This window comes from Aquarana catesbeiana, linkage group LG07, assembly GCF_042186555.1.
Source record: "Aquarana catesbeiana isolate 2022-GZ linkage group LG07, ASM4218655v1, whole genome shotgun sequence".
NCBI classification, from domain to species: Eukaryota; Metazoa; Chordata; class Amphibia; order Anura; family Ranidae; genus Aquarana; species Aquarana catesbeiana.
Genome location: NC_133330.1, coordinates 153,752,489 through 153,774,951, shown reverse-complemented (window position 1 = coordinate 153,774,951; position 22,463 = coordinate 153,752,489). Strand labels below are relative to the sequence as shown.

The 22,463-nt window shown below is 47.7% G+C and overlaps 1 protein-coding gene across 4 annotated transcripts in view; it reads right to left on the bottom strand.

The window, feature by feature from the left end:
* Positions 1-22,463, bottom strand: part of PMM1 (phosphomannomutase 1) — a 173,618-nt gene that overhangs the window by 78,433 nt on the left and 72,722 nt on the right. For all 4 annotated transcript variants that reach the window (XM_073592739.1, XM_073592740.1, XM_073592741.1 and 1 more), the window contains one exon: positions 11,802-11,878. In XM_073592739.1, coding sequence (XP_073448840.1) covers positions 11,802-11,878 — 77 coding nt within the window. The remainder of the gene's footprint in view (positions 1-11,801; positions 11,879-22,463) is intronic.

Here is a 22,463-nt window from a genome sequence, read left to right as displayed (position 1 = left end):
GACGATACTAAGCTAAGCAGGGCAATAACTTATCTGCAGGATGTGGAAACCTTGCAAAAAGATCTGAACAAATTAATGGGATGGGCAACTACATGGCAAATGAGGTTTAATGTAGAAAATCGTAAAATAATGCATTTGGGTGGCAAAAATATGAATGCAATCTATACACTGGGGGGGAGAACCTCTGGTGGAATCTAGGATGGTAAAGGACCTGGGGGTCCTAGTAGATGATAGGATCAGCAATGGCATGCAATGCCAAGCTACTGCTAACAAAGCAAACAGAATATTGGCATGCATTAAAAAGGGGATCAACTCCAGAGATAAAACGATAATTCTCCCACTCTACAAGACTCTGGTCCGCCCGCACCTAGAGTATGCTGTCAAGTTCTGGGCACCAGTCCTCAGGAAGGATGTACTGGAAATGGAGCGAGTACAAAGAAAGGCAACAAAGCTAATAAAAGGGTCTGGAGGATATTAGTTATGAGAAAAGGTTGCGAGCCCTGAAGTTATTCTCTTTGGAGAAGAGACGTTTGAGAGGGGATATGATTTCAATTTATAAATACCGTACTGGTGACAAACAATTGGTATAAAACTTTTTCGCGGAAGGGAGTTTAACAAGACTCGTGGCCACTCAATGAAATTAGAAGAACAGAGGGTTTAACCTTAAACTATTGTAACCTGTAGCAGGTACAAAACTCCATGGGATGAGCAGTCTTTCAGGCACAGATACCAAATCCAGTGAAGTAGTGACAAACAGTGCGGTGTTTATTTGTGATATATACAAGTCTATATACAGGTGCTGTACAGTGTTCCAAAAACAAATAGGAACAAAAATAGCCAAAACAAAAACCTAGCCATGTCCAGGCACTAACTATACAATATTTAAAGATTCTAACTACCAGGCTGAGCAAGCCTACAGCTTGTCAGCTTCTACATTCCCAGCTTAATAGCTTTTACCAACCTTTTGCTCTCCTAGACAGAAGTTATCTGTGTTTCCCAGGCAGAGAGCAAAGGCTGTCTGCTCAGGTGAGCTTAAATTAGCCTGGGGAAGAGGACCAAGACCCGAACTGGACCATGGATCAGAGATCCCTGAACGTATATGAGAGGAGCCTGGGAGACAGATAAACCCCGAACAGGACTTTTCCTGGTTCTCTCTGGGATGCTCTGCTACACTATGTAGAGGGTTCTTTTCTGATAGAGCGGCAAGGATGTGGAAATCCCTTCCACAGGCGGTGGTCTCAGCGGGGAGCATCGATAGTTTCAATAAACGATTAGATAAACACCTGAACGACCTCAACATACAGGGATATACAATGTAATACTGACATATTATCACACACACAGGTTGGACTCGATGGACTTTGGTCCATCGATTTTTTTTTTCAACCTCACCTACTATGTAACTATGTAGTAAACTACGATCGAATCCTAGGCTGCTCTAACATCCACCTGATAAAATCTTGTAAACGTATGCACTAAAGACCAGGTAGCAGCCTTACAAATCTGAGCCACAGATACCTGATGAATGAGCTCTCACACTGAAGGGAGGAGCCTTATGTTTCAGACCATAGGCCTGAATGACCAATTGGCGGACCCAATGGGCAATGGAAGCTCTGGAAGCTGCCTGCCCCTTCCTGGGTCCTTCTGGTAAAACAAAACAGGAGTCTGATCCTCGGATCTCCGCAAATCTAGACAAATAAACCGACTGCCTGCACTACGTCATAGGAATGCAGTTGTCTCTCTTCTGCCGAATGAGGTTGAGAGAAAAAAAAAAAAAAACAATGTCCTGATTCCAATGACAGGCCGACACCACCTTTGGCAAGAATGGATGGAATAGGATGCAACACCACCTTGTTGTGGTGAAGGATTAAGTACGGTTCCCTACAAGGGCCACCAATTCTGACACCGTTCTAGCCAAGGTGATGGCCATCAGGAAGGCTAGCTTGCGTGACAGCAAGACTAATGGCATTTCCTTGATAGGCTCAAATGGTTGTTTTTGTAACACAGACAGCACCAAATTTAAGTCCAAAGGACACATTGGTGACCTAAGGGGGGGGGGAAGCAAACGAGTTGCCCCCTGCTTAAAGGTTTGGACCAGCGAATGGGTGGCTAAAGGCCTTTGGAAGAATACAAACAAGGCAGAAATCTGACCCCTGATTTTACTTAAAGCCAATCTGATTTCCACAACCGACTGTAGAAAAGATAATTTTCCCAATCACTTATTTCCGAGGATGCCATTTTCTGGCTTCACACCAAGCAATATAAAAGTCTTCCAGACCTTCTAATATATCTTCCTAGTGACCGCTTTCCTTGCATTCACTAGGGTAGACATCAGTGGTCCCGAGATGCCACGATCCTTTAACACCCTGGCTTCAATAGCCATGCTGTCAAATTTAGAGAATGTAAATTGGGGTGGAATATAGGACCTTGAGACAGTAAATCTGGACGGCGCTGAAGCATCCATGGCCCATCTACTGCCAATCTCATGATCTCTGGGAACCAGGACTTTCTGGGCCAAGCTGGTGCCACCAGGATGACTGGAACCCCCTCTTCCCGAATCTTGCGCAACAAATGTGGAAGGAGAGGGATCGGGGGAAAGCATAAACCAAGGAGAACTGGCTCCATGGAACTACCAGAGCATCTGCTCCGATTTGCAGGGGATCCTTTGTTCTGGACACAAACTGATGTAGCTTGTTGTTGGACCTGGATGCCAATAGATCGTCATCTGGCCATCTCCATCGCTGGCAAATTTCCTGAAAACACGTTCAGGTGTAGGGACCATTCCCCCCAGGCAGATCTGCTAATGGCTGAGATAATCTGCCTTCCAGTCCTCTACCCCCGGAATATGGACCACTATGGAATACTGCCCAGGGCAATATGTGGTTCACCTCCTCCTGAGCTGAACGGCTCCTCGTACTGCCTTGGTTGATACAGGCCAGCGCAGTGGCATTGTCGGACTGAACCCTGATAGGGCAGTCCCAAAGCTCCACCGTCCAAGACCGTAGGGCTAGATGCACTGCCTGCAACCCCAGGAAGTTGATGGGCAGGCTCTGCTCTTGACCATTTCCCCAGAGCTGTGAGCCCTTCTTCGCTCCCCAGCCAGAGAAACTGGCGTCTGGTCAGTAATCTCTGATCCTGCAACCACCAGCTTAAGCTTAAGTGCGCACGAGGAGATAAGGACATGGGGTAATCCAGGGCTTGCACTCTTGTTCCAAGCTGACAAGAGGTCTTGTTGTATAGGCCTGGAATGGAACTGGGCGTAGGGAACTGCCTCGAAGGAGGACACCATCCTTCCCAGAAGACTCATAAAGAGCCGAATGGAGGAGGGTTGCCTGGTGCCCCTTACCTGATGCACCTGATCCTTCAGGGCACAGATCTTTACAGTTGGCAAAAATACCCTTGTCTGGACCGTATCTAGGATCAGACCTAAACATTTCAGACACTGAGCTGGCCTCAAAGCTGACTTTCAGTATTTATAACCCAGCCCAGGTTTTCTAAATACTGTACTGTGTAGGCTATGCTCTCTGTTCTATGGTCTACAGTGATCTCTGAGCAGGAGGACATCCAAGTATTCAAGCACCAAGATTCCCTGGGCCCTTAAAAAGACCCAGTACTGGTTCTAGGACCTTTGTAAACACCGGGGTGCTGTGGCAAGTCTGAAGGGCAGCGCCACAAACTGGAAAGGATGTTCCTCTACTGCAAACTGCAGTAGGTTGAAAAATTGGTACGTGTAAATACGCGTCCCTGATATCGATGGCGGCTAGAAAGTCTCCCATCTGAAGCGAACCTACTACCAAGCGGACTGACTTCATCTGAAAGGACTGGGTTAAAAGATACTGGTTCAGGGATCTTAGATCTAAAATGGGCCTTGTATCCTCGTTTTGTTTTAGAACCGTGAATAAGTTTGAATAAAACCCTGCGCCCCCTTTCAGATACAGGGACCTGTATAATCACTCCCTGATGCACTAAATGATCTAGTGCCTGAAACAATGAGTCTATTTTTGGAGGATCCGAAGGAACGCTGGATCTTAGATACCTTTGGAGGAGGAAACCCCGCAATTCCAGCTTGTAACTGTGGGATACTGTCGAGGTGACCAACCTTTCCTGAACCACTGTTCTCCAAATGTCTGCAAAGTGAAGAAGCCTTCCCCCCACCCGATAGAGTGAGGGCGTCCCCTCAAAAGGAGGATTTTATGCCGGGTTTACAAGAGTTTTGGATCCAAGGTTTCTTCTGGCCCTGCGGCTTGCCCCTGGCTCTAGCGCCCTGTTGGAATCGGAACTGCCTTGGCATAGAGAAACCTGAGGAAGCGGTCCCTGAGGTTTTAAACAAGGGATGCCTGGTCTTTCTCTGCACAAGAAGTAGAGAGCTCTTCCCTCCGAAAATCTTTAGGATATATTTGTCCAAATCATCACCTAACAAGCATACCCAATGGAAGGGGAACCTTGCCAACAACTTCTTAGAGGGAAGCTCAGCTGTCCAGTTCTTAAGCCACACAAGTCTGCGCATGTGTACAGACAGGAGAGCCAGACGAGAGACTTGCTGTTTTGAGTCCTTCAAGGCATCTACAGCAAAACACAGTGCTCGAGGTATATCCGCCCTATTTTCAGCAGGATCAGGAGCTCCTCTTGGTTAGGCCTGTCAGGCCATCTGACCTGATCCCTGAGGGACTGGCATAGACTCCTATTGCTGCGACAGCTGGCTGAATAGCTGAACCGGCCAAAGAAAAGGAAGCGCTTAATTGTGACTCCGGTTTCTTGTCAACAGGGTCCTTAAGGCCCTGAGGGTTATCCAGCGGGCACGTTAAGCTCTTGTTTAAGAAAGAGACTGCCGCATCTATGGCTGGCATGCTCCATTTCTTAACAAACATTTCCTCCATGGGATATAAAAGGGAAAACCTCTTAGGAGGAACAAAATTCCTGTCAGCATGTACCCAATCAGCATACACCACCTGCTCCAGCAGTGGGTGCAAGGGGAAAGCCTGTGCAGCCTGAGGAGGCCTCAGGGACCCCAAAGAGGACCAGAGGGGGGGGGGGGAGGCTCAGAAACCTCTGCAGGGGGTAACTTAAAGGCAGAACGAACCATCTTGGTAAGAGTCTGGATCAAAAGCCTCTGCAACTGAGAGGCTGATACCAACTGGACATCTTCTGGCCCAGATTCCTCAGAAGCAGAGACTCATCTGCCAGACCGTCCACAGCTCTTCCCCTTCATCAACCCATTCCTGCTCCAAGTTAGGAGGATCAGGGGAGGGGGATCTGTCATGTTTCTTGCCACCCTGCGAGATGGAGCCAATTATGCCAGCAACTCTGTCCTCTAGCCCAGCTAGAGCTGAGGACAAATCATCCCTGGGGACAAAGGCTGAAGCAGCAGCATTGGCAGTAGGCACAATACCAGACAGGCGCAGCGGCTCAGATTGCCCGGAAGCCTCTGGTCTCTTAGGGGATACAGCACTAGGGTTACGACTAGGCTCCTCATGAGCTACTGACGACATAGATGTGCCCTTTCCTGTAGTGTTAGCCCCGCTCCTGTCTTTTGAGCCACAAAAAGGAGTACCTGGGCTTAGTATTTACATCATCCCAGAAAGGAGACCCTTTAATAGGGCTTACCAAGCCCCTATGCAACAATCCTGCTAAGATCAATATATGCAAAATAATCCTGCGCTGCTCATAAGGGAGAAAAAGCAGCTAACACAACCAACAAAGTGTATATGCAAAAAAACAACAAAAAGTGTAGCGCTAAACCATATCTTAAATAACCCTAAATGGGTAGATATACAGTGAAGGGGATCACCAATATAAAGACCTATTCATGGATAGGAAGTCCTGATATAGGTGTTTATGGCTAAAAATGACAATGTTTAGTCCTTAGGTAAACATATTATAAATGGGTAAATCCAGTGTCCCAAAACGGCAGATCAGCTCACTACCACCGAGAGAAAAGAAGGCTTACCAGATGTGGTGGACCCGACAGGGCATACGCCGAATTGGGTCAGATAAGGCTTGGGTGGTAAGAGGCTGTGGATGTCTGTGGTATCGCAGATTGCTGGATTCCTCCGACTGGTGCCCGGGTCCTGGAAGGTGTGCAGAGTCTCAAGAATATGGATGATTCTGTAGATCCCGGGGGGGGGATGAGGTGTTCCTGGAGCCAGAAGCAGGGTCAGCGTCACCATTAGGCGGGACAGGCAGCCGCCTAGGGTGCCAGGATGGAGGGGGCGGTAAAATCCTGGCTGACAAAGTGACCCCGCACTGCTGGCTGCTATCACACACCCCGCCGCACCCAGCAGATTGGAGTTATATTGCGGGATGCGGGGTGACAAGCCAGATTATGAGCAGGGCGAGGATGAGGATAAACAAGCGCCAGCGGAGCAGGGGGCGGAGTCAGTGTGGGCAGCTGCGGGAGGAGTGTCTTCTCCCCCAGGCAGCAAGACTTGTACAGTGTGGTGTGGAGATCAAGGATAGCTATTCCCCTCTAGCTACGGTGCTCCACAGCCTCTGGCATCCTGTCACAGTGATATAGTGAGAGCGTGGAAAGCCAGCTAGCTTTTGCAGGAGTCGGGCTGTGTTCTGTCTCCACTGTCCTCCTAACCCCTCCCTCACTGCAATGCTTGTCCAATCCAATACTCCGCCTCCCATTTGTGCCCGTCCACACTCCAGCCACATGCATGCAATGCATTGTACTGTGCTGTCAGAGGAGTTCTGTTTTCAAACAATAGCTGCCACAGCCCTGGGGGAGACCAGCCTGAATGGGAGAGCATAATTGGTGAGTGAGACCCCCAAAATAACCCCCCTCTTTGTTCTCACCCCTTTGTGCTATGCACCTTCTTCCTCCCCCTCTTTTCCTCATCACCTTCCTCTCCCCTCCCCCCCGGCTAGGGCCTAGCCTGCCTGTATACCGTCTTAGCCTGCCTATATACCGTCCTAGCCTGCCTGTATACCGTCCTAGCCTGTCTATATACCGTCCTAGCCTGCCTATATAACATCCTAGCCTCCCTATATACCGTCCTAGCCTGCCTGTGTACCGTCCTAGCCTGTATGAATACCATCCTAGCCTGCCTGTATACCATCCTAGCCTGCCTGTATACCATCCTAGCCTGCCTGTATACCGTCCTAGCCTGCCTGTATACCGTCTTAGCCTGCCTGTATACCGTCCTAGCCTGCCTGTATACCGTCCTAGCCTGCCTGTATACCCTCCTTGCCTGCCTGTATACCGTCCTAGCCTGCCTGTATACCGTCTTAGCCTGCCTGTATACCGTCCTAGCCTGCCTGTATACCGTCCTAGCCTGCCTGTATACCCTCCTTGCCTGCCTGTATACCCTCCTAGCCTGCCTGTATACCCTCCTAGCCTGCCTGTATACCCTCCTAGCCTGCCTTATACCCTCCTAGCCTGTCTGCATACCCTCCTAGCCTGTCTGCATACCCTCCTAGCCTGTCTGCATACCCTCCTAGCCTGTCTGTATACCCTCCTAGCCTGTCTATATACCCTCCTAGCCTGTCTGTATGTATAACTGCAGGCCACGGCTGGTGTGAGGAAGCTAGCCGGTGCAGCCACTATTTGTCTTCAGGCCAGATGCAGAGGTGCAGGTGCGGGCCTGCGGACCACGGCAGAAGAAATAATGGAGAGGCACCGCAAACATCTCCCCCGCCACCTTCACCGTATACCTGGGCAGGGCAAAGGGGGTGGAGTCAGGGGCAGAGCCATGGGGCGGCAAAATTAGGTTTCGCCTAGGTTGTTAAAAATCCTTGCACCAGCCCTGGCCAGAAGGGATGTCAGCCAAGCAAGTCTTTTAACAGGAATGCAGGAGAGCGTCTCTGTGATGTTGACTAAGGCGAAGGCAGAGCTCCTCCGGACTGGACTGGATGGCTTAAGTAGGCAGGACTGACAAGCAGGATATCAGCAACAGCTGAGTAACTGTGGAGAGATAGGAGCTGGCAATTAGCCGACAGCTAAGAGGCCAGCTCAGAGAAGGAGGGGCTGAGCTCAGCCCTGACAGTCTGAACAGCAATTTTCAAGTCTTGCCACAGATTCTCAATTGGATTTAGATCTGGACTGGGCCATTCTGACACGAGTATGCTTTGAAATAAACCATTTCATTATAGTTCTGGCTGTATGTTTAGGGTCATAGTCCTGATGGAAGGTGAACCTCTGGCCTAGTGTCAAGTCTTTTGCAGACTCTAAAATGTTTTCTTCTAAGATTGCCCTGTATTTAGCTCCATCCATCTTCCCATCAACTCTGACCAGCTTTCCTGTACCTGCTGAAGAAAAGCATCCCCACAACATGATGCTGCCACCACTATGGTTGACGTTGGAGATGGTGTGTTTAGGGTGATGTGCAGTGTTAGTTTTCTGCCACACTTATCATTTTGCTTTTAGGCTAAAAAGTTCAATTTTGGTCTCATCTGACTAGAGCACCTTTACCCCCCACGTGGTTTCTTGCAAACTGCAAATGGGACTTCTTATAGCTTTCTTTTAACAATGGCTTTCTTCTTGCCACTCTTCCATAAAGGCCAGATTTGTAGAGTACATGACTAATAGTTGTCCTGTGGATAGATTCTCCCACCTGAGCTGTGGATCTCTGCAGCTCCTCCAGAGTTACCATGGGCCTCTTGGCTGCTTCTCTGATTAATGCTCTCCTTGCCTGGCCTGTCAGTTTAGGTGGACGGCCATGTCTTGATAGGTTTGCATTTGTGCCATACTCTTTCCAGTTTCGGATGATGGATTGAACAGTGCTCTGTGAGTTGTTCAAAGCTTGGGATATTTATTTATAACCTAACCCTGCTTTAAACTTCTCCACAACTTTATCCCGGACCTGTCTTGTGTGTTCCTTGGACTTCATCAGGGCCGGCCCTACCATGGGACCCGATGGAGCAATAGTTCCAGGTGGCACTTTCAGGGGGGTGGCAAATTGCCGCCCAGCAGCCAGCTAGGGTTGCCACATTGCCATCTGAATGGTTTTGATCCAATCTAGAGGGGCTGCGCGCATGATGCCGTGCCCGCCGCTATCAGTGTCACACATGGGTGCGCTGAGCCAGCGGGTGCCCTGTGATTGGCCGAATGGGCCATGTGCAAGGCGGGCTGGGTGGCAGACATGGGGGTCTGTGAATGGCCCTGGCTGCGGAGCTGGTGCTGGTCAGGTGTAGAGGCGGGGCTGGACTGTGGATTGAATAATCACGCTTGCCTCACGATGTGTGTCTCCTGTGGTTTCATCTGCTCTGTTAGTTTACCCCCCTTCCTCTATCACCCCCTCCTCTGTGTCACCCCCCCTCCTCTATCACCCCCTCCTCTGTGTCACCCCCTTCCTCTATTACCCCCTAATCTGTGTCTCACCCCCTCCTCTTTGTCACCCCCCCTCTTGTCACCCCCCCTCCTCTGTGTCACCCCCCCTCCACTGTCACCTCCCCTCCGTGTCACCTCCCTCCTGTGTGTCATCCCCTCCTCTGTGTCATCCCCTTCCTCTGTCACCCCCTCCTCTGTGTCATCCCCTTCCTGTCACCCCCTCCTCTGTGTCATCCCCTTCCTCTGTGTCACCCCCATCCTCTGTCACCCCCCCTCCTCTGTGTGACCCCCTCTCCTCTGTGTCAACCCCCCTCCTCTGTGTCAACCCCTCCTCTGTGTCATCCCCTGTCCTCTGTCACCCCCTCCTCCGTGTCACCCCCCTCCTCTGTCACCCCCCCCTCCTCTGTGTCATCCCCTTCCTCTGTCACCCCCTCCCCTGTGTCATCCCTCCTCTGTGTCACCCCCCTCCTATGTGTCACCCCCCTCTCCTCTGGGTCATCCCCTTCCTCTGTCACCCCCCCTCCACTGTGTCCTCACCCCCCCCTCTGTGTCACCCCCCCCCGTTGTCTCCCCCCTCTCCTCTGTGTCAGCCCCCCTCTCTCTCTGCCTCTCGCTCACCCCCTCTCTCGTACCCACCACTCTTTCTCTAATCCCTCCTCTCTCACCCCCAGCCTCTCACCCCCACCCCCCTCTCTCTCACCCCCTCTCTCTCCTGCCTCCTCCCCCCTTTCCCCCCTGCCTCACCTTCCCCTTTCTCACCTCCCTCTCCCCACCTCTTTCCCTCCTCAGGGGATGGGGGCCCCATGAGGATGGCTGTATGGGGCCCCAATAATTGCTAACAGCAGCCCTGTGAGTGAGTGCAGCATTTTGGATGTGTCCTGAATCCTGTGTCTTGCCGACACACTTCTCCCCAAGGCTCCCCACACAATGGAAGGAAGGAAAACAGCACTACAGTAGAGGAGCTCCACCCCCAAACTCCGGCTCTCACACTTCCTGGCTCAAAGCGGCTCTCGGTAAGCCAGTCTAATGGGGGTCTGATCTAATCGAGGGGGGACCGATAAAATGAAAGGGGAGCCTGTGGGGAGGGAGGTGGATGGTGTCAGTAGGGCAGTGGATGGCACCAGGTCCTCTTTATACTCCTATATACACGTATAGTGCCATGACAGGTCCTCTTTATACTTATATATTCATGAATAGAGCCATAACAGGTCCTTTTTATACTCCTATACATGTAAACAACCATAACGGGTCCTCTTTATACTCCTATATACATGTATAGAGCCATGCCAGGTCCACTTTAGTTATCATGATATAAAATAATGGATGGCGTGGTGGGCGTGATTTTTTTTTTTTTTTTATTATTGGGGGGGGGGGGGGGGGGGGCAGCACTTCATTCTTGGTACCAGGCAGCACAATGTCTTGGACCGGCACTGGACTTCATCATGTTGTTCACTAAGGTTCTCTAAGAAACCTCTGAGGGCTTTACAGAACAGCTGTATTTATACTGAGATTAAATCACACACACAGGTGGACTCTATTACCATTTAGGTGACTTCTGAAGGCAATTGGTTCCTCTAGATGTTAGTTAGGGGTATCAGAGTAAAGGGAGCTGAATACAAAAAAATTCTGAAACCCATTTATCATTTTCCTTCCACTTCACAATTATGTGCCACTTTGTGTTTGTCTATCACATAAAATACATTTACTTTTTTGGGTGTAACATGACAAAATGTGCAAAATTTCAGGGAGTATGAATAGTTTTTCAAGGCACTGTAACTCTGTGTCCCGTGATGTATGATAAAGAAAAAACATTTTTTTTTCGTTTTGAATAGAAAGAAGGGGGATCAGAACACCTGCCAGGTTTTTGACGAAAGTTGCACCTTTCAGGGTAAAACAACGATACAAGATATTAGGGCCTATTTAGAGCTATATGTTGCGGGTTTACATGCATTTCCGTAATGCACGTTACATGTGTTGTGATGCCCCAATGCACTTAGGCAACAAACAAGCATAGTGCATTGCCTTAAACATTTTGTGGCACATTGTGGACAGACCATTGGTTTTAAAAAGCAAATGCAAGGCACATTATTGAGCAACATGACACAGATCAATGCACTACACAAATGCAGATGGACCCTAAAAGGTAACCTGTCATGAGAAAATAGCTTACCAACGCTGACCTCCTGAAAATGCTAGTTGCTTTGCTGACATGCTGACCTTTGATGTCAATACATTTGGAGTCCATGACCCTGAACAAGCATGCATCAGTAATTTAAAGTGAAGACTAATAATAATTATCATTATTATTTTTATAAAGAGGTTAGAGGTTGTGTCCATTTATTTTTAATGAAAAGGTCTGAAGTGAAATAAGAACTGATTGTATAAGCAAAAAATTAGGCAGTAACCATTGTAACCAATTTTGGATAAAAAATATACAGTACAAAATAAATACAATTAATTATCCAGGTTATTGAAAATAAGGTTATCAGGAAATTGTACTTTTGAGAAATGCACAGTTTTTTTGTCTTACCTGTCTTGAAAGCAGCGCACCATCTTTGTACTGAACTGTGCCATTCTCTGCAAACAAGTAATCAAATTTGCGAACCACTAGATATAGGAAAACACAAGAAAGAGATCCTATGGTCAACAGCAGATAAACAACTACATCTAAAACAAAGAAATTGTGTAACAGACATTCTCTAATTGTCAGAGGGAAATTTGAACAGTTTTCCCAATTTGGTACAGGGTTGTTAAAATAGCACTGCAAAAAGACTCCAGGAAACTTTCAGAAAAATGTATAACCTCATTATCATTGCAAATAGTACACTTTACAGTTAGAGCGTTGCAACATATTTAACCACTTGCTTACTGGGCACTTAAACCCCCCTCCTGCCCAGACCACCAATTTTCACCTTTCAGCGCTGACGCACTTTGAATGACCATTGCGCGGTCATACAACACTGTACCCAAATTAAATTTTTATTTTTTTCACACACATAGAGCTTTCTTTTGGTGGTATTTAATCACAGCTGGGATTTTTATTTTTTTGCTAAACAAACCAAAAAAAAAATCATGTTTCATAGTTTGTTATTAAATTTTGCAAACAGGTAATTTTTCCTCCTTCATTGATATGCGCTGATGAGGCGGCACTGGTGGGCACTGATAGGCTGCACTGGTGGGCACTGATAGGCACAGATAAGGCGGCACTGATAGACACTGATAAGTTGGGCACTGATGGGTGGCACTGATGGACACTTATAGGTACCACTGATAGATGGCACTGATGGGCACTGATAGGTGGCGCTGATGGGCACTGGTAGGTGACACTGATGTGCAGCACTGTTGATGAGGCACTGATGAGCACTTATAGGTACCACTGATGGGCACTGATAGGTGGCACTGATGGGCACTGGTAGATGACACCGATTGGCACTGATAGGTGGCACTGATGTGCAGCACTGTTGATGAGGCACTGATTGTGGGCACCAATAGGTGGCACTGTGGGCACTGATGGGTAGCACTGGTAGGCACTGGTAGGCGGCACGGTTGTGTACTGTTGGTGGCACTGGCAGGTGGCATAGGTGGGCACTGAGGAGCTGGCAGCAGCTCTCTGTGATCAGGACTGATGTCCCTCTCACGGCTGCCGGGGAACGGCTTTTTTTTTTCTCCTCACGCTGTCAGAGCGAGGAGAAAAAATAGCCGATTACCGGCTCTGTTTACATCATATGATCAGCTTTCATTGGCTGATCACGTGGTAAGGGGTTGGGATCAAACCCTTACTCCGATCTGTGATCCAGCGAGTCTCATAGATTCGCTGATCATAGAGCGCGCGCACAGGCTGCTCAGGCACGGGAGGATGTCAATAGACATACTCCTGGCAAAGCAGGTCCGTGCTGTAGCCATCATTCGGCTATAGCGCGGATCTGAACAGGTTAAAAGCATACCCATTCCTAGAACACAAAATCAGATAGTTTGGGTTCAGAGCAGATTTTTCAGCACTGCACTAAGTGAGGGCATATGTTACATATATTACCATGCGTAAACGCAAGTCAACAACCAATACTCCTGCTGCTAGATGTAAACAAAGCTTGTAAAACAAGCAAGTGAAGTTGAAACAAAAAGAAATAATATTTATAAACGAAAAGCAGAGAGACCATGGGTTAAAAATAGAGAAAAATTCCAAGTTTGAATATGTGCTACTGGTTGATCACTAAAAACGGTCATCAGCAATATAAAGTAATGTCAGTGTTGATACTTGTTAGACTCGAGGATCAATACGCCATATTTGTGTGAGATCAAGACCCAGTCAGTGGGATGCTGATCAGTTTTTGAACAAGTTACAGCCAGTAGCACATATTCGAACCTGGAATTTTTCTCCATTATGCATTCTATATATAAAGGAAAAAAACCTTCTCTATGCAGCTTCCCCACCAATACTTACCTGAGCCCGATCTCGATTCAGCACTGTGCATGAGACCAGAGGCTCTTGCCTCTCTCCCTTCTCATTGGCTCAGAGACAGCAGCAGGAGCCACCTGCCACAATGGATGCAGAGAGCCGGCTTGGAAGCGAGCACGCACGAGTGCAAGACAGCAAGCAGATTGCTATGGGGGCATTCGACGGGAGAAGGGACGAGCTAGGAGCACAAGTGGTGGGACCAGAGAAGAGGAGGATCGGGGGTGCTCTGTGCAAAACCATTGCATAGAGCAGTTAAGTATGGCAAGTTTGTTAAATACAAAATAAGTGATCCTTTACAATCAATTTAAATATATAAAATACTGAACATCAATATTATTTAGCATGTCCTAACACTTTTGCTGCCAGGCCCTGCCATGTACTTTTACCTTAGGTGCAGTGGTGTATTTTGGTTTTGTGCTGCCTTAGGCAAGACAAAAATCGGGCACCCCCTCCCCCCATTTAAATGTGTCCCACCCCAGCCGAGGTACACCGTTCTTGCCTCAGGGTCTGATGAGGAAGCTGCAGCCCATTCACAGTAAAAAGCTGCGACTTCCTCATTAGACCCAGAGATATGATTCATCCAAGTGCCACATATGTGGTCAATAGGGCAGAGGATGGGGTCAGCAAGGCAGAGGATGAGGTCAGCAGGGTATAGGACAGGGGTTAGTAGGGCAAAGCATGGGGTCAGTGGGGCAAGGGATGGGGCCAGTGGGGCATAGGACGAAGATCTCAGTATGATCGCCTACCTGTGACCAATAATTGCAGTATGATCTCCTACCTGTGACCAATAATCGCAGTATGATCTCAGTAAGTATATACAATGTAGTGATTGTGTATGGAAGTTTAGTTGCAGAATTTCCCCCTCCTACCCTCCAGTGACAGGCAGCAAGGACACACACAAACTGCAGTGGCCTCACATTCTCCCATTTGCAGTCAGCTTGTCCCCATCTCCCCCAGACACAGTCCAGGCGGGGATCCCCGGGTGTCATCACTGACCTGCCAGGCACTTCTCTCAGATGTTCTTCCATAGCAGGTCCCAGGCTTTGGTGGTGGAGAACTGTTCACTCAGAGACCTCTCAAGAGGAATATGATATACCATTTCCTTGTCATTGTAAATCCCTTGGCAGCATCATCATCTTGGCACCTTTCCTAGATGGCTCTGCATGTGTGAGTGTCCCAAAAGAAGGAGGAATAAGAGGAGGAGGAGAAGAAAAAGGAGGTGGGAGGCTACAGCCAGGCTCTGTACTGCACACAGCCTCCCTCTAGCCCAGTGGTTCTCAACTCCAGTCCTCGGGACCCACCAACAGGCCAGATTTTAAGTATTACCTTGGGAAGTTGCAGACTAGAATACTGCAATCACTGAGCAGCAAATGATATCACCTGTGATGTATTTCAGCTATCTTGCAAACCTGGCCTGTTGGTGGGTCCTGAGGACTGGAGTTGAGAACCACTGCTCTAGCCAGTCTCCCTCTGAGAATTGGCACTGGACTGAGCCAAGACTCCCTAACCCCTACAGCAGAGCCCTGGGTGGGAGGGACAGAGGGAGGGGTCAGGGGCTGAGAATCACAGGCGACAAACACTGGCAGAGGACTGAACTGTCCTGTTTAAGACAGAAGCTCTTTAATTAAGTAAACTAGGCGGTCGCGAGGCCTAATTAAAGAGCCGCCTCTGCTGTTCTGCCTGGGGGACAGCAACTCCCCCTTGAATAATCCCACCCAAGGCAAACACCTTGCGCCCCTGCTTAGGTGGCCAGATAATTTTTGCCATTTTTCACTTTTCATCATATTTCACTACAGCTACTTACAGCTTGACAGTTTGTAAAATATCCCAAAACTACATTTTCTTAAAACACATGCCTGTAGAAAAAAAATTATAGTTCTGCTAATTTTGTACAAAACAATATTTTCTTTAAAAATATCCTAAAATTATTATTAGCACGTACAACAGAACATCCCTGTATAAAATTCGTACTTTATCTAAAAGATAAAACTGCATTGGAGTTAATAAGAAAAAAATACTGTATGTGTAAATTATAAATTCCCTTTTTTTGCAAAACAGTGAAGATCAAAAGTAAAATGGAAAAGTCTTGTGCTTAACTTTACACCAAATGCCTGATCCATAGTGGTAATGTCTGATCCACAGTGACGTGTATGGACTCCGAAGAGCTTCAGGTAGATGTTATACCTTGAGAAGCGCTTTCTGTCTACGTCACTTCAGCAGGAACATCTGTGGTTGATCTTGGATACCAACCAGGCCAAGGTGTTCCTCTCGTTTGACAAACTGCAGAGACTACATCTTAGGTTTGTCTACTGCATTTCCACTGGTGGTCACTGACCCACTATTGCATAGTAGTTTTGGGTCTCATGATAGAGGTCCTCAAAGTGATCCCTTATGTGCAAGACCACACCAGGACAGGATGTTGCAGCACAAAATTCTGTTGCAGTAGATCAGATCTCCACGGTCTCTGGACAGTGAGATTAATTCATCAGATGAAGTCTGGTGGCTCCATCTTCCTCTGCTGCTAGCTCAGAAGTTACTTCTGGCCTTTTTGCTGGAAGATAGAAACAATGGATGCCAGCCTGGGAAAACAGGGAGGTGTATGAGTATCTGATCCATTCCAGGTTCTTGGAGCCCAGAGGAGTGCCCGATTCCCATCAATGTGTTGGAACTTCAAATAAACAGATGGGCTCTGTTTCACTGGATGCACATTTTGTGCAGTGCAGTCAGACAATGGTGGCACATATAAACCATCAGTAGGGACCAAAATACTGCATCAGTTGTAGATGTGCCTCACATACTGAGTTGAGTAGAGAATCTCGTGCTGGCTCTTTCCACAGTACACATAAGAGCAGTAAAAAAACTGGCAAGCAGACTCTCAATCAAAAAGGTCTGGATCAGGAAGAGTAGACCCTTTATCTGTAGGTATGCCAACAAATCTGCTTATGATGGGAAACTCCAGATGTCAATCTTCTGGCATTAGGCCTCAATCAGGTGGACAGCTTTGTAGCAATGAAAAAAGACCCTTAGGCAGACGCAATAGTGACTTCATGGGACTGCAACACTCTAAAATATGCTTACCTGTCAGCAGGGGCGTTGCTAGGGGGTGGCTATTGGGGCTATAGCCCCGAATCTGGGGCCCATAGCCCCGAGTCTCTTTCTGCAGGGTCCCTGCCTAACCAGTGGGTTGCGGCTGCTGTGGCAGGCGGGCTGGCTGCATAAGAGAGGCGGAGGAGAGGAAAGAAGCAAGCTCTTCACAGCCGGGCCTCTTCAATTTGGGAGCGAGGTAGCAGCGGGGAGCAGCGAGATGACATCATCTCTCACTGCCAACCCCGCATCTCCGCTCTCCTGCTCTCACTAAAGTGACAATATGCAAATGGTGGCAAGAGATGTGGCAAGTGACAATCTGCAAATGGAGGCAGGAGACGTGGCAAGTGACAATCCACATCTAGTGGCAGGTGATGGTGGCAAGTAAGACGCTGCATCTGGTGGCAGGAGATGTGGCAAGTGACACGCCCAGGGCTCCCACTGATTCTGCAGTATGGTGAGTTGAACCACTTCATTATATATTAGAATGTAACAATAGAAATAATGCACTTCAATCACCCTGACACCATATCAACCATTATGCCATGATGATTGAAGCGCCAACACCAGCCATCGCCTGTGAAAAATTGCTTACCACTGGTCCTCCCCCCGTGGGCATGCAAAAAGGTTGGTGACCACTGCTATGGGCTCTAGCCCCAGATCTTTTGCAGACCTAGCAACTCCCCTGCCTGTCAGTAAGACTTTTGCCGTACCTACTATACCAGATTAAGGTTGAGAAGATTCTGGTGATCCTAGTGGCTCTGGATTGGTCCAGCAGGTCATGATAACCAGACGGTGACCATCAGATAGTGGACACTTCTTGGGGTCTATCACTTTGAGAAGACCTGTTGTCATAAGGGCCCTTTTACCACTTTGCTTTACAGCCACTGACTTAAATTGCTTGGCTGTTCAAAGTCAAATCCTGAAGGACAGAGGATTATGCGATCATCCACACCATGCTTACGCCTAGCAAATCCATGTTTCACAAGATTTACTATCATACTTGAAAGACATATATCAGTGTCCCTGGGCATCACTGCCTCTTGTCTGCATCTTTTTTTCAGGGTGTTTATTCACAGCGCTCCTGTGGTCAGGCCTATGTTGTCACTGTATTATTATTATACAAGATTTATATTGCACCAACAGTTTGCGCAGAGCTTAACAAAATGAAGGCAGACATTACAGTTACATTACAATTTGGTACAAGAGGAATCAGAGGGCCCTGCTTGCTAGAGCTTACAATCTAGGAGGGAGGGTCAATTGATACAAATGGTAATAGCTTTGGGGGATGGGCTGAAGGAGAAAGTAAAACAGTGTATTAGTTAGAAGCAGGATAAGCTTCTTTAAAGAGAAGGGTTTTCAGGGATCATCTAAAGATGGATAGATTAGGGGACAGTTGGACAAATTGGGGTAGGAAGTTCCAAAGGATGGGAGAAGCTTTGGAGAAACCCTGTAGGCAAGCATGGGAGGAGGTGACAAGGGAGCTAGAGAGCAGGAGGTCTTGGGAGGACCGAAGAGAGTGGCTTGGTTGGTATTTTGAGACTAGGTTACTGATGTACCTGGGGGTAGAGTTATGGACAGCTTTGTAAATTATTTTTAGTACTTTGAATTTTATTCGTTAGGTAGGTGGAAGTCAGTGCAGGGATTGGCAGAGAGGTGTGGAGGACACTGAACGGTTGGTAACGTGGATGAGTCTTTCAGCAGCATTCATTATGGACTGAAGGGGGATAGTGTATGTAAAGGTAGTCCAATGAGGAGTGAGTTGCAGTAGTTGAGGCGAGAGATGACCAGGGAGTGAATTAGAAGCTTGGTGGTGTCATTGGTTAAAAAGGGGCATATTCTAGAAATGTTGTGGAGGCGGCATGATTTGGACAGGGATTGGATGTGGGCCTGAAAGGATAGTTCGGAGTTTAGGGTTACCCTTAGCACCCTGGCATGTGGGGACGGACTGATAGTTGTGCCATTGATCTTGACAGAGAAGTCAGGGGAAGGGGCATATGGGGGAGGGAATATTATGAGCTCGGTTTTAGATAGATTCAGTTTGAGGAAGTGGTGTGACCCATCCAGGCTGATATGTCTGTTAGTAAATCAGTGATGTGTGAGGCAGATGTTGCAGGCAGATACAGCCCTCTGCAGGGACAGATGGATTCCCACGTTCCTCCGCGGGGACAGATTAACTCCCACGTCCGGATCCTCAGCTGTCTGTGGCATTCCAGGGGCAAGCGAAACCGAGATGTCGATCTTAAAAAACTCCTCTGCCGCCAAATCCTGAGGATCCGGACGTGGGAGTTCATCTGTCCCCGCGGAGGAACGTGGGAGTCCATCTGTCCCCGCAGAGGGCTGTATCTGCCTGCGCGTTTGACCTTGCTCTAAAGGAGGTCCACCAGTTCCGGTAAGGGCATAATCTTCAGTGTCATCTGGATTCACCTTCTGCCTTGATGTTTCCTTCACATATCCCTCTTCCCCTCTCCTCATATGCAGGTTAAGGTGGATGGAATCTGGATGTGTGACCCTTCCCCACTGGACCTGCTTGTTTTTTATGTTTATGAATGGACTCGATCATATACCTCTTAAGGAGTTTATGAACTTTATCACATTCTTTGATTATTTATTCATTTATTATTATTTCCTTGTCACGTATGATTCATGACCACCGATTTATGTCACTTTACTGTTATGCCCCGTACACACGGTCGGACTTTGTTCGGACATTCCGACAACAAAATCCTCTGATTTTTTCCGACGGATGTTAGCTCAAACTTGTTTTGCCTACACACGGTCGCACAAAGTTGTCGGAATTTCCGATCGCCAAGAACGCGGTGACGTCAAGCACGTACGACGAGACTAGAAAAGGCCAGTTCAGAACCAAGCGCGGCACCCTTTGGGCTCCTTTTGCTAATCTCGTGTTAGTAAAAGTTTGGTGAGAGACGATTCGCGCTTTTTCAGACTCGTGGCTTTCAGATCGTTTTCTGACGTTCAGTTTGTGCTTGTGGGTTTGTATCTGCTCTTCAGTGCGTGCAGTCAGTTCGTATTGGAGTTTTCTGTGCGATCTTGTCCGCTCGTTGCTGTTTTTCAGGTCGCTCTTCACAGGCCTTGCTGTTCTTCAGTGCGTTCTGTTACTTCGTTCTGAGCAGCCGACCGTTTTCTAGCCATGTTTCGTATGCGTACTCCTCGTAGAGTTCGTGCTGTGCGGGGGCTTGGTGTTGGGGTCCTGACCTTGACACAAGTCCAGTCCATGAACAGGGTGGGGAGGAGTTCATGGACCAAGAATTGGTTGCTTCAGCGTGACCAGTTCTGTCATATGCCTTTGCTCCGTGAGATCCGTGAGAATAATCCTGATGATTTCAGGAACTTTCTCAGGATGACGGACCCCGTATTTCACCGTTTGTTGGCTTCGCTGACCCCCTATATTAGCAGGCAGGATACCTGCATGAGGCAAGCCATCACTCCGGAGCAGAGGTTGGTCGCTACCTTGCGGTATTTGGCCACAGGGAGAAGTCTGCAGGACTTGAAGTTCTCGACAGGCATCTCCCCCCAGGCTCTGGGGATCATCATCCCAGAGACCTGTTCTGCCATCATACAGGTCCTACAGAAGGAGTATATGAAGGTAAGATTTTTATCCTTTTATATCACATTTTATTGTATTGAATGTTTGATAATATATTGTATTTCTTCCCTCATTCCATAATTACCATGATTGTAATATGCTGTGAATGTCCCCTTTGTTCTCATGCATGCTGGATTTTTATGTAATTATTATTTTAGGTCCTTCATACATATTTGCCCTTCAATAACCTCCCCAGCATGGTGTCTCCTGCCCCTATATTCACCTCATGTAGTCACTTAACAATGTATTTTATCAGCTCCATAGTAGTGCTTTACCCCAAACACCCCCTAAAATGTTTTGAAATGTTATTTTTGATTTAAATTCAGGCAGAGTGGCAGAGGCTTTTTTTTGTGTTGTCCCCAAATTTTTTGTAACCCTCCCTCCCCCAACTGCTAAGTCAGCTGATCCCAATTCTCTATCTTCAATCATCTATCTGCTGACTTTGCCAAACCCATACACACTATACCCATCTCTTTAGTGCTCAGATTTATGGATTAATTCCCCAAAGCATGTAGTGCAAGGGCCTGCCTGTATACTTTCCAATGGTACTGTTTAAAGTTCTTGTATCCTATTATGATCTTGATAGGTAATAGCAGAATGTCCAAATGTCCTCAAATGTGTACAATGTGTATTTATATCTTTGTATTATGACACTTCTTACCTGTCCAGTGGGCTGCCAATAGTGTAACTAAGGAGGGGCTGTTCCAAGTAATACCCTGTATTTAGGCATTCATCGCTCAATGAAGTGAAGAGGGTTACCTGTCCAAGAGTTCCCCCCCCCCCGTATAATGTTAGAAATGGCCCATGAGGCGGGGAGGGGGAATATGATAGGTGTACCTTATACTTTGTTGTTGTTAAATTCCCCTTAATAAATGCTATCTGGAGGTTGACCCATAATGTTTGTGTCTAATCTGCTTGCCAGGTTTCTGTGAAAAAATAGTAATGTTTATTGTTTTTTCCTCAACAGTTTCCTTCCACGCCACAGGAATGGCAGACTGTGGCCTCCCACTTTGCCCAGCGGTGGGACTTTCCTAACTGCGGAGGGGCAATTGATGGGAAACACGTCCACATCGTCCCACCACCCAACTCGGGGTCGTACTATTATAATTACAAGGGGTTTAATAGTATAGTGATGTTGGCGGTGGTGTCGGCTAATTACGACTTCTTGTATGTGGACGTGGGGAAGAATGGCCGGATGTCCGATGGTGGAGTCATCGCCCAGACGGAGTTCTACAGGCGTCTCCAGAATGGCAGCTTGGACTTGCCACCTCCAGAGGACAATGTTGAAGGTCTCCCATTTGTGTTCGTTGCTGATGAAGCATTTGCGCTGGGGGACCACCTGATGCGGCCATTCCCGATGAGGACCCTCACCCCGGAACAGAGGGTTTTTAATTACCGGCTGGCCAGAGCCCGAAGAGTGGTGGAGAACACATTTGGAATCCTGGCCAGCCGGTTCCGATTATTTATGACACCCATCCATATGGCGGAGTATAAACTGAACCATATAATACTTGCCTGCTGTGTTCTCCATAATTTTCTACAAAAACATTCAGCCAACTATGCTGGCTCAGTTGGGCCTGAGGCCGGAATCCCAAATACATCAACAATGACGGCACTTGAAAGCGGCCGTCCTGGCTTGCCCTCCCTGAATGCCCGTGATGTCCGGTTACGATACCTGGAGTTCTTTGCGGGTAGGGGGGCTATCAATATGCCAGACAATCTGTGACACCTTTTTCAAATAAAAAACAACCAAAAGAAATTCTTGGTGGACATTTACTGCTTGTGTTTGTTTTAGCTGACCCTGACAGAAATGTGTTGAGTGCAGAAAATGTCGTGATTGGGTAACCTTATAAAAAACAGTGTTGGCTGGTACTTCCTAAATGCAAAAACACATTTCACTACAAGTGCACTTGCAACTGCACTGAACCTGCACTTGTAGTGCAAAGAGGATTTGCCCTTAGGAAATAACCCCCATTTGTGCATAAAACAACAATTACATCACCCCAAAAGTGTTGTAGTGTTGAGACAATAATCCACACATTCTT